At 35.4% G+C, this 13,353-nt stretch overlaps 1 protein-coding gene across 3 annotated transcripts in view; it reads right to left on the reverse strand.

Moving 5' to 3' along the window:
- Window positions 1-3,747: 3,747 nt before the first annotated feature.
- The window catches only part of Tmem106b (transmembrane protein 106B), a 29,407-nt gene continuing 19,801 nt past the window's right edge, over window positions 3,748-13,353 (reverse strand). For 2 of the 3 annotated variants that reach the window (XM_050145866.1, XM_050145867.1), the window contains exons 6-9: window positions 12,293-12,433; window positions 12,010-12,059; window positions 11,098-11,151; window positions 3,748-9,312 (exon numbers count right to left, since the gene is read on the reverse strand). In XM_050145866.1, the coding sequence (XP_050001823.1) occupies window positions 9,174-9,312; window positions 11,098-11,151; window positions 12,010-12,059; window positions 12,293-12,433 (384 nt within the window). In that variant the 3' untranslated portion in view covers window positions 3,748-9,173. The remainder of the gene's footprint in view (window positions 9,313-11,097; window positions 11,152-12,009; window positions 12,060-12,292; window positions 12,434-13,353) is intronic. The other variant, XR_007592447.1, reaches the window with a different exon arrangement.

The raw sequence follows: 13,353 nt of genomic DNA on the forward strand, positions 1-13,353 counted from the left end.
ACCAGAAAACCAAGTAAAAAATTAAAANCCCCTCGCGGTCCTGAGTTCCTTGCTCGTGCTCTCTCTCCTTCTGTTCCTGATTTGGACCTGAGATTTCTGTCGGTGCTCCTATAAGGGTCTCTGTCTCTGTCTCCTTTCATCGCCTGATGAAGGTTAATATTCAGGAGGATGCCTATATGTTTTTCTTTGGGTTCTCCTTATTTAAAGACATTTGTTTTTAGCTGTCTTCATTTAAATTTTGGAATAGAAAGTGTGCATTTTTTATTTGTGTATTACTGTAACATGACACTTTGCCTTGTAGTTAGTTGCTGCTCAAAGGTCATTGGGTTAATCAAAATCTGGTATCAATATTTCACCATGTTAATTAAATTCCAAAATTCTCAGTATTATAGTTAGGTAATATCAGAGTGTCATAAAAAGGGAGATTCTGGTATCACGAAATACCTCCGCTTTTAATAGCTCTCACAGTGGTGAGATTTTGACTTAAGTCAAAACCCATTTACCAAAGCAATGGGTCATTTTCATTATTAGTAAGTTAAAATTGAAACCTCAAATCCAAAGGTTATGAAGTCACAGTGCTACTATTTAAGAAAGAAATGTACAAGTGTGGCTTTACAGGTAAGCTGAACCTCCTGATACAAGTAGTACAAGATAATTTCCCCAGTTTTCCTTTTAGGATAACCATCAACTTTTTCTTCCAAACTCAAAGAGTAGCAATAAACAGGATACAAACACAAATATATTATTTCATCCATTGGAATGAGTGTGACTGGTAGGACTCTATCACCGTCATCTAGGTGACATGTTTGTAATGTTAGGGCCTTCTGACTTGGATCACATTACAGATGCCACATTTGAAACTTTTTAAAATTGGGGGTAGGAGCTCTGAGGGTTTAAATGCCTACACCAGGTCTGGTGTTTATCTCTTCCTACTGCCGGAAGACCAGGATGTAGTTCTCACCTACTTCTCCAGCACCATGCCTGCCTATATGCCCCAGTGTTCCCTGGCACGGTGATCATGGACTAACCCTCTGAAATTAGAAGCAAACACCAATTCAATGCTTCTTTTATAAAACTTGCTTGGTCATGTTTCATCCTAGCATAGTAACCAAAGACAGTTACTGTGTAGTAGTATAACTACGCCAGCAAAAGACAAATAAGTCAACCACATTTTATGTAGGGCTAAGTCTTACAAAAATGTGAAGCACACAAAAATTACAGGTATTCCATAGTCCCAGGTATCTAAAAGCACATAGTTTCTGGAATTCTGTAAGTGGAACATCTCACTAGGTTGCCCAGGCATATCTCAAACACCCAAGATTGAGTGATCCTTTGGACTTGGTCCCCTGAGTACTGGAATGGGTGTACACTTCTATGATCAGATTTATTTTAATCTAGATATGAACTTATTCAAGAGCCCCTATTTTAATATTTTGAAAGCTATTGTTTGGAGGTTATGTTTTTAAATTAATTGTGACAAGTAATATTCAAATAATTTCATTTTAGAAAATTCTGTATCTGAGAAACAAAACAAAACACACAAAACTATCCAGGCAGAAAACAAGGAAGCAATTTCAGATTTTTAAAGATTTCTGTGTGTGCGCGCACGCGTGTGCGTGCACACTCCTGAGTATGTGCATATGTGTCAGGTGAGCAGACTGCATTCACATGTGGAGATCATGTGAGGGCACTGAGTCCCACCCTATCATTCCCCACCTATTCCTCTGGAGGCTGGGTCTTCCTGAACTTGTAGCTTATTTTCTTGGTTTGGCTGAAATCTAGCAAGCTGCAGAGATCAACCACGATCACCCTTGCTGGGATCAGATTCCAGTCCTTCTGGCTGCACAGCAAACACTTTAAACACTGAACAATCTCTCAAGCCCCAATTTCAGATATTTGAAAGTTTGTATTCTGTAAACATCCTTAGTGAAAGAGACCATATGTGACCATTTTTAAAATCAATTTTAGATTGTCAATGTCTCACTGATAGCTCATTTACATTTAAAGAGAGCAAAAATAATTATAAGACAAAATTGCTTTTGTTTCATTGGAAGAAACATTCTTTTACATTTTAAGGTCAGGATTCGTTTTGCACTTGATCTGTTTAGGGTGATGTTTTAAAACTGCTGTAAATAGTGTGTCCCATTCCTAGTATTGGATTTATGAAGTAAAGATAAATTTTGCCAAGATTGTGATGGCTAACTTCTTACAGCACTGGATTCAAAGAGCAAATTTTGACTTACGATATCAACATAAAATATAATGCACTGTACAAATTTCTGAAATTTTTCTTTCCAAGACTAAACATTAAGCACAGAAAACCATTTCTTAGAAAGTAAATATCACACTTTTCATTGTCATTTAAAAAGCTACTTGTGAAGCATACATTTAAACTTAAATGTGCTCAATTACGGTGTATGAAAACACCTTTCTTAATCCTTAAAGTTGTCTGCAGACACTGGCCTTTTGCTCTCCACTAAATCAAGGCAGACATGACATCATGTATTGGGGTCTCAGACAATATGCTGTCTTGAACACTGAAATTTACAACTTAAAAAGATGAAAACTTTGATCAAAGGAATTTACCAGAGTAAAAAGCTTCATCAACTCGTTGCTTCTTTCTCACTTCACTTTTTTTTTTTTTTTAATATCTGACTTAAACAAAAAAACAAAACAAACATCTTTATCTTCATTATTCTACCAACATACTTTAGGGCACATCTCATTTAACCTCAGCTCATCTATTTTTTACAACACTTTAACTGTGCTTAAAATAAAAACTCTATGTTGAGAAAGATATTTGAATACACATAGACCTATGTAAATATTTGAAATACTATTAAATTCAGTTTAAGAGAAGACATTTTAGGTTCAAATACAACTTTTTCCTTCGTGATTAGGCAACTGATTTAAAAGTAGGCAATGGGGAAAATATTATCAACTGTGAATCCATTGGAAAGAAAGAGAGCAGGAAGTGGGATACGAGCTGAACATTAGAGAAGATATAATGGAGGCAAGAATAAATGAATACAGAACTGTGTATAAATGTGCGGGCTGATGCAAGTTCCCAGTGGAGACTCAAAGGTGGATACAGGTGTAAAGTTAGGCTATGGTGAACAGATAATTAATGGTTTCAACATCAAAGAAAGGACCTAGGCCTTTTTTTTTTTCTTATAAAGAACAAGGGAAGAGGAGCAATAGAGATTCCATACATAAGAATCCAGAGATATTTTGGGTAGAACTTGAGTGATGTGGGATTCCCCTCTGTGTGCTGTGATTACCACTGATTAATAAAGAAACTGCCTTGGGCCTATAGCAGGGCAGAACACAGCTAGGCAGGGAAAACTAAACTAAATGCTGGGAGAAAAGAAGGGGAGGTGGAGTCAGAAGAAGCCATGTAGTCCCGCCAGAGACAGATGCCAGACGGAACTTTGCCAGTAAGCCACAGTCACGTGGCGATACACAGATGAATAGAAATGGGTTAAATTAAGATGTAAGAGTTAGTCAATAAGATGCTAGAGCTAAGAGGCCAAGCAGTGATTTAATTAATACAGTTTCTGTGGGGTTATTTTGGGGGCTTATTTGGGAACAAATAAACGGCCTCCATCTACACTTGAGGACAAAAAATGGAAGCTAGAGTGGATCAAAGAAAGAGATGTCAAAGATGAGGCTCATGCTCAGATTCTACAAAGCTGAGGGGACTAAAATATCTGTATTTACAAAATTTCAAGAGCATAAGCCAAATAATTCATTGATATAGATTTTATTTTTCATGCTAAAATGTTTTTTTACAAATTTTATTTTGTCATACACAAGTATAAGAGTAACAGTTACAAGTGAATTTAAAAAATAGCATTGAGGGGCATGTCTATTCTTTTGTTCCTATTGCAACCACATTTTCCTACACAAATGGCAATCATAACTATAATTCAGAACTGAACTGTACAAATAATAAATTTAATAGATGTACCATGATGGAGACCACTAAAGAGCAAGTATACAGAACATATTTTACATTTTCTATTCCACGATTTGAATTGACGGTTAGAGTCTAGCCAGCCTCTGTGTAATGATACTCTGCATCGAGTACAGCCTGGCTTTATTTCTCCTCATCCTGGACAGCACTAAGAATCACCCAAGACAGCTGATGCAGCATCCCCCAGACTTCTAGTTTCTAAAATTCTGAGTGAAGTGGGTCAATTTGGACTTCTACATGGTAGTAATATTACCTCTGGCCATTGGCACAATACTATTCTTTTGTGTTTTGCAGCATACAAAATATCCTGAAAACATTTTTCCTAAACACATTTCAATTAATGTAATTAAACAGAAGGCAATAACTTCCTTCTAGGACAGTTAGACTCAACTATGAAAAGCTTCTCATAATCTTGCTAAGCTATCTATGCAGTGCTTTGAGGGTTGAACACCAACCACAATGTTCTTCAACTTGAGGCTATGTTAAACATGCAAAAAAAAAAAAAAAAACTAGAAAAGGGATTGTATTAACATTTGAAAACATGGGAATTCCATTTAGTAACCATATCACTATTGGTTTTACCCAAATTAAAGATAAGTTTCAAAATTCCTCTGTGAAACCTGTAACTAAGCAAACCAAAGACACACAATGTAGTTCCAATTACAAACTGTGAATGAATATTGCTATGTAAGTAAATCTTGGATATAGAATTTAAATTTGTGATCCAAGTATATCATACATTCGTTTTAATCAAAAATAATACTTGAATAATGGTTCTTACCCAACTATCTCAGATATGTAATAATTTTTCTTAATAAGTTAAATATCTCATTTAAAACCTAGTTCCACAAAAAAAAAAAAAAAGTGAGAGGCATAAAGCTGGCCCCTCTAAGATGTTCTCTGGGCCAAGCAACTGTTGTATTTCAGTGTTCTCAAACTCTTACTAAGGGCACCCAGTTTACCTTGTGATTACATATCAACAACTTTAATATCAACTCTTATTACTCGCCAAAAAAGACAAATAATGTATTTGAAAACCTAAAGCTTGTATACTTTTAAAGTATATGAATGGAACAATCTTTTAAAATACGAAGCATTGTCTAAATGTCTATTAACTTAAGCACTATAAAAACCAAAGAGAATGGCAAAGACTCAGCAACACACTTGCCAATAAAATATCCAACATTATTTCCCAATAAGGCTAAGAACCAAAAAGGACTCATTAGGGCCAAGTTTCAAGTCTTCTAAGACATTACTTATCCTGTGTTTTGATGTCACCTCCTTCCCCTTTGTACACTGCACTGCCATTTCCTAAGTGCAAATTTCAAGATCTGAAGTGAGTTATATTTTATTCTTGTAACTTTTTAAAAAAAAATAAAATAACTACTTCATTAAGCCCAAGTAAACAGGAATCAAAAGAAAACTGAGCACAAAATAAAGTTATGGTCTATTAAATGTTACCTCAATATGGGATTTCAAGCAATTTCAAGGAATTATCTCATGTGTAATATTTTCACACTGTATTACAAATCTCAAACATAATAATCTTACTTATAAATAATTCACACTAAAATGTTTATTTTTATTGGAATTATTGAGGAGTATTAAACATTGAAACAAAAATTAAGTCCCTGGGTAGGCTTTAAAGTATCCTAAATACATTGTTCAATTTAGTTTTAGAAATATTTTAAATAGCAATTTGAAGTTGTCAAAATCTTAGCCCCTCACTATTAACTTCAAGAAACTTTATTCTATTTTTGCATGCATTTGTGTGTGTTATTTATGTGTGCATATACATTTGTACTGTGTGTGTGTGGACAACAGAGAACAACTTGTAGAAGTTAAGATCTCCCCTTTTGCTATGAGATGTACAAACTGAACACAGGTCATCAGTCTTCGCAACATCTTTATCCACTGAACCAGTTAACTGGACACTTCTAATTTTTAACAGCATTAAGCTAATTAGTCATGGCTTTCTGAGAGATATTTTAAATAATAGGGCACAAATATGAGAGACGGAGAACCTAATTCTGGCCACAGGGAAAGTATTTGCTGAAATATAATTTTACAGCAAATCCTCTCAGCATCCTGCTGAGAAGTCATGTAAGAAAAGCAGAGAGGAGAGCAACCAGTAGTGTATTGTAAACACAATATCCACACAGTCTGGGAGAGTACCGGATTAGAACAGAACAGAATTTACTTCCGAGAACATTGAGCAATGCTGTAATGTCTTCATCAAGTGTCTGGCTAGGTTATGAAGGTACCCATAAAAATATACTCATACCTACCCTTTCTCCATGCCAGAAGTCAGACTCAGCACTGACCCAAGAAAAGCCAAAGTCTCATTCATACTTCCCAATGCTTCTACAGCTATTGTTTAGTTTCTCCAATACATGGGTTCGGTTGTTGCTTGTTTCAGTTTCATTAACTTACAGCTTTTTACCACCCTGGCTTACCCAAGACTTACTTGATACCTCTTGAATAGTCATAGGCAATCTGCATCTCTCTTCCTTTTATCTTTTGCTTGGGTTTAAATTCCAGCTGTTTTTTTTTTTTTAATGACTCAAACATCACCAAAACTAGGCATTAAACCTAGATGTGTATACATGACTGAAATTTTAAAAGTTAAGAAAAAACTGCAATTGAATCACTGGGAGCAAAGTTGCTTCTAGTTGCTGCACTGTCCTGCCCCTCAGGCCTTCCACAGGCACTCTAGAAGAAGGTGAAATAGACTTGCTCACTTACACAGTGCAATCCCAGACTAAAACACACACAGAAGGAACACAGAAGGTGACTACTACTACATGAGGCATATGAAGAAATGAATGGATGATGATTTTGTACACCATGTAATGAGGCATAAAGGGTAGGGAAAAGCACAACAGAAAGCATAGAAAGATTTCTTTACATTTTGTTTTTACACATAGAAAGTCACTAAAGCATCAAAGTTAACTGACCAAACATTAAACTACATAGTTTACTGGTCAAGAAGAGACACAGGCTTGGAGCTCTAACTACTGATAACAGTGATTTTTCAAGAAATAGGATTAAATATTTCTGGACAAAAGGAAAATCAGATGAGTCACAGCCACTGGTTACGTTAAAATGAGAGAATACAGATAATGAAGTGAGTTTAATTCAGAAAGAATAAGCCCAACAGGACATTTGTGCAATTTGTGCAGACTGGAGGAGAATAAATGTGGAAGGTGGTGGGGGAGAGGATGACCAGCAAGCACAGGAAAGGAAAGCATCCATCAAAGACTGGTTTGACTAGAGAATGAATGACTGCAAAGAATGGTCTGAGTGTGACAGGAAGGCCAGCCTTGTAACCCCTGGGAATGTAAGACACACACACACACACACACAAATGGACGCTGGAAATGTTCACTCACAGTGAGGAATATGGTATGGGAAAGACATAAATGTACTTAAGGGACAGGATTAAGCCATTAGAATTTATGTTTGATACTTGAGAACCAGACTGGTAAACAGGCTACACACCACAACTAAGGTAGGCACTTGGGGATGTGAAAAGGAAAACCCAATTTCTTCAATGAGAAAACAAAGAGAAATTAATCTGGTGATATGGTATTTTCCTCTGTGTGTTGTGAATGCCACGGATTAATAAAGGAGTGCTTTGGACCTATAGCAGGACCGAACAGAGCTAGGCAGGGAAAAGTAAACTAAATGCTGGGAGAAAGGAGGTGGAGTCAGAGAGAAGCCATGTAGCCCCACTGGACACAGATGGTGAAACTTTTCCCAGTAAGGCACAGCCTCGTAGTGATACACAGATTAATAAAAATGGGTTAAATTAAGATGTAAAGATAGGCAATAAGAGGCTAGAGCTAACTGGCCAAGCAGTGATTTAAATAATATGGTTTCTGTGTGATTATTCAGCCGAGTGGCTGAAATGACCAAGCGGCCTCCTCCAACAATCTGGTATCATACTTAGCTCCTATGATTAGTGTTAGGGTCTTAGAGTTTTCTGAGTGAATAAGGTAAAGAACCTTATGGAAAATGATGCTCAAAATATGTCACAAGGTGAACACATCCATCATACTTGAAAAGAGTGCTAGATGAAATTTAAAAAGGGAAGACTATATTAACTGCTAAAAGCATCAAATCAGTATGATTACAAAGACTAAAAATTTAAAAGCAAACTACAGGTTTTATTTTGATACCGCCATCAATGTTCAATGAAAGGATTTCTTGAATAATTTTTAGTAAAAAATAATTTCCCTCCATAAAGTATTCATAAAATTGATGATACCTAATCACTGTGAAAAATATTTATGTAATTTTTAATATGAAAAGCAACATAAAAGTAAAGCATCAAACTGTTTCGTTATATATCTATTTTGTGCCTGATCTAACAAGTAGTCAGAATCTACTGATACTTTATAGATTTCTGCATTTCATTGCCCTGTTTTATTTTTTATGAACAACTTGCTTTACTTCTCAATCAGTACCACTTCATTTGACATTTATCAAAGCTGTATAAAAGCCATGCAGTTTATTTACAATATTGTACACAAAAGGAATATGTTTGATGATCACACAAAATTCACGAAGCACATACTAAGAGGTTCTTACAAAGTGTAGAACAGAATTTTGCATACTGTTATGGTTGGTAAATATTATGCAACCATTAGCTAAAAATAAGACAAAAACATGCACATGAGTAGAATTTCAACATATTAAAGGCTAAAAACATTTAGCTAATAGTTATCATATAGTCAAAATACTACCATCATGTAAGAATGGGAATTTATAAAACAGGTTAGCTTTTAAAAGTCCTCCATGACTTTCAGTAATTTCATATAAAAAATCTTCAGAAGTTATTTTTCAACTTATGTTCATGAGTGAACTATATTATCAATAGAACTATAGATTAAGTCTATGATTTTTATATGATTATTTATTGTATTTAGAGGAAGTCTCATTTTTCATCTTGGGAACGAATATCAGAAGAAAGCCAATCAGTTAACTTACAATCGAATAAGGGCTCCTGGTATGAGCAAAAATCATCGACACAGAACAAGAGTCCAGTAACCGCGTAAGGAGCAGATTCTGTCATCTGAGCCCTCAGTGTCCTAGAGTACACTTTAGACGTGCTCAATTCGAGAGTTCCTTCTAGGCAGTGCGTCCTCACAGACAGTTCTGAGCAAACCTCAGGTGTGTTCTTGCTCTTCAGGCTTTACTCTTGTGGCTGAAGGACATTTAGATACTCAGACTGGGCCAACTGGTACGTTGTGTTCCTTCCACAGTCCACGTACTGGTACCTCTCCTGAGATATTTGCTCAGAGTGTCCAAAGTACGTCGTTGTTACAGTTACTCTAAAAAGGAAAAGAATGGAAAGAATATTCAAGTTGTATGTAAAAATTATTCCAAGAAGATTATTTGAGGTTAAAAATCAAGCTAATATCAATTTATATCTCATTATATAAATTAAAAATTTATAATTTTTTTATAATTTTATAAAAATTATAAAAAACTTAAAATCCTAAAACTACTTATCGTGAATTATAATGATCAGTTACTGATAATTGGGATTTGGTATTAATGATGACAATATTATAGAGATGGGATTCTTAGGAAACAGTTCTTCACCATATCCAAAAATGGTAACTGAGCAACCCTGTCCAATTATCTGCATAGATAATATATAAAAATAGATATTAATATATATTTCTTTATAAATACATTAAACATATTTGTAAAATATATATTTAAAAATATAAGTAGTTATTTTGACTAAAAGTAGTTTATTATATGTTTACAAAGAATCACATGGTTCCCTCATGATAGGATAAATGAAAATTAAATGTTAACTAATGACCAAAATATCAAATACAACCAATAATATTTTATGTACCTAAGTAACACCTTATGGGAGGACTTGAGTACCAGCCTCGGTACCCCCTCAGGGCTCAGAATTGGATGTCTATGGCAAGCAAGGATCTGAGGGTAAAAAAATTTACTCAAGCACATTACCTCTGCATCTTCTTTAGTTTTTATATGAGGAGCAAAAGTGAAGTGAAAGGGTGTGGAAAAGAAGAAGCATAAGAAAAAGGAAAATAAAGAAGAAGAATAAGGGGACAAAGTAGAAGTAGCGAGAAGAAGGAGAAGAAGGGATGATCTCCATAAGGTTTCTAATTGTTACAGGCATAGTTGGAAAATTCCACAGGCAAGGACAATGATAATATGCATATCAAAATCACAAAAAGGGCAGGTGAACCTGACAGAGCAGTACTCTGGAACAGGTGACATGACCCAGGAAAGAGCCAGCATCCAAGGGGAAGTATCTGACTTTCCAAACCATTAGATAAAGTTAACTAAACATTCCTGACTCCTGGATTTACCCATTCTCCTCATCCAAACTCTTTGGTGATAACCAGTCATAGGGACGCCCAGATTTGGTTGTTAGCAAAGGTGGGGCATGCTCAGCACCTGTCTTCTATAGAAATTTCTATGTGGTCTATTAGCAGGCAGTTTTGTGGAATTGGCTCTATGTAAATTTGACTAAAGAGTGACTGTTATTGCTCTAAGGCTCATGGTGTGGGGGAATGAGGTAAGATCATTCTGTTGCCTAGGCAGAGGTTACACTGCTGAGTTGTTCTGGAAATGAATCCCATTTTGAAGGGAAGAATCATAGCTTCACAAGGAAGGTTTCCACAGATATGACAGCAATTTTTACAACAGACAAGTGTTCCTGCAGCTCTGCAAGATGGGCGTCCTATAAGTTGAGTGCACTCATGGGTCTGCCTTTCTAAATCTGTCAGCTGTACATTTACTGTAGAGTCCTGTGGGCTCCAACAATACCCACCAACACATTATTCTTCCTTGGTGCTGTAAGTTTACTTACCAAGCAGAAGGGAACAGCTGTTAGCCCACACTCTCAGAGTTAACCCTGCCTTCTTCCCATAAGGCCTGCAGATTTTTGACTGTGTCTCTGAACAACTATCGCTAGCTAAGTGAGAAAACATTTACATTTTACATAGCATTCTTGTAAGAGTGAAGGCCCCGCTGAGATGGCTTTCATGGGGATGCATCTCCTAAAAATCTTTATAAACTAAAAGTCTTTTAGCAAGAGCTATTTTTGCAAACATGACCATACTTACTGCATCATGAGTACTATGTTGTGTACTTTGATGGAGACCAGTGTACAGAAATCGCTGTTAAAGAAATTAAAATGGGAAGAGAAATGTTATTATATTATTTACCAAATTTCTGGTATACCTAATAGACAATGAATATCGATTTTTGTTTTATTTTTTTCCCTTTGAGATGGAATCTCCATATGTTATGTAAATTGGCCTCAATAATCTTCCCTCTCTCATCCTCCTTAATAGCTGGGAATATGGGCCCATGTGTTCATTATTAAGAAGACATAAGAAGTGCTGAAGAGATGGCTTTTTGGTAAAACACTTGCTGGGTAAGCATGAGAACTAGGGTTTGGATACCAAGCACTCAGGATGAATGGTAGGATGCACTTGTAAATTCAGTACTAGAGGCTGGGGACAGAATATTAGGTGCTTGCTGGCCAGGCAGCGTCACCAAATAAATGAACTCTAGGTTTTCAGTAACAGACCCTAACTTAAGATAAAAGTAGAAACTGATAATGGAAAACACTCAGCTTCAACCCTGGCCTCCACAAATGCATGCATGGGTGTGTTTATCCTCACACATGCAGCACACACACACAATATTAAAAAGTCATCAGAACTACGAGTGCATAAAAAATTATTATGCATTAAAAATCTCAGTACTCCTATATTAATATACCATGAATATATTGTAACTAAAAATAAGTAATATACATATAATATATATTTTGTAATATATATGCAAAATCTTGGAAATAAAGATGACTTTCATGGGTACAGGTAAATATGTACACATTATGTACACTGTAGACTACAAAGCAGCAAAGCACGCTTAGAGAACAAACACTGAAAGAGTGATCATTTGAACAGATAATGTTATAAAAATTCAGAAAACAAAAGGTAAAGCAACTAAAAATCAACACTTACTACATGTAACTCATTTCCTCAGCAATAACTGTGGGTACTGTATAATCAATCTGAAAGCAAAAACAATAGAACAGCAAGGAAAACGTCAACAGAGGATAGGATTCAAACACTAAACATAATCAAAACTTTCCAAGAGTTAGAAATCTTTTCTTCAATGAACTTGGTTTATACTTATATGGGACACATGTCCAAGTTTTTGAGGGCATCCCCCCTTGTTCCCTTTTACAACACACAGGGTGCAGAACCATTTAACTCTCTCAGACTGTCCGTGACTGAGGCTTACCTGCTTCATATCAAGTGGGCCAATATTAGTTATGTTGTTTAAGCGTGCCTTTCCAATAACTGTTTTTGAAAACTGAACTTGAGCAGTGATGTTTTCAACTTCAACAGAATAATAGTTATTATTTGTTATATTTAGTGTGTTCTGTAAAAAGAAAGGAGGCAGAGAAAACATACATTATCTTTAAATAGGCACACAAATGTGAATTCAAAACTATAGATCAAATAATTTTAGTTGTGACTATGCCTCACTTATTGGGTATATAATATTAACAAAATATTAACATGTCAAATTAACAAAAATGTCAAAGAACATTTACAGAGATCATGTGTATATGAAACACAAAATCCAAAATTTTGAAAATCAGACACAGAAAATATATTTATTACATAAAAATGTGGAAAAGTAAATTTTAAAACATATTTTTTAGTTTTAGCACAAGTTAGACCAAATGTAATTTTAAAATTTCATTTAAATGCTTATGCATTATATATATAAGTATACATTATATATATATTTATATGTGTCTCTACCAACTACATACTTAGTACTTAAAAAAATAAACAAACAAAAACCACAGTCTTGAAATGAAAATAACTGTTTTCAAATAGGATACCAAGTTTCAAGAAGTCCTGCAGACTTTGAACTCACTAGGTAGCAGCTAAGAATGACCTTGAATTTCTCCTCCTAGCTCTACAGTCCTCCTATTACAGGCATGAACCACCAAGTCTGGTTTTGTGTGGCAATAGGAACTAAGTCAGATCTTTGTGCATAATAGGCAAAAGACACTCCAAATGAGTGGCATTATCAGCCTGTTTACATGAAAATGGCATTTTCCACTCTCATGCTTATAGAGATTTATACCAAATCAGCATGCAGGGAAAAAAGGTTAGATTAAAGTTTGTCACTCTTCTGGCTTCTACTTTCATTCTTTTGCCCTAACCTCCAGTGGCAGCATCACCGACATATGCTACCATGGCCAGTTTTCGTTTGCATGTTTTAAATTCACAACTATTGTATCAAATTACTTTGGAAAATAGTCAATGAAAAAGTCTTTCATGCAG

This window comes from Alexandromys fortis, unplaced genomic scaffold (genome assembly GCF_014885135.2).
Source record: "Alexandromys fortis isolate MF-2015 unplaced genomic scaffold, M_Fortis_MF-2015_v1.1 scaffold_34, whole genome shotgun sequence".
In the NCBI taxonomy this organism is placed as follows: domain Eukaryota; kingdom Metazoa; phylum Chordata; class Mammalia; order Rodentia; family Cricetidae; genus Alexandromys; species Alexandromys fortis.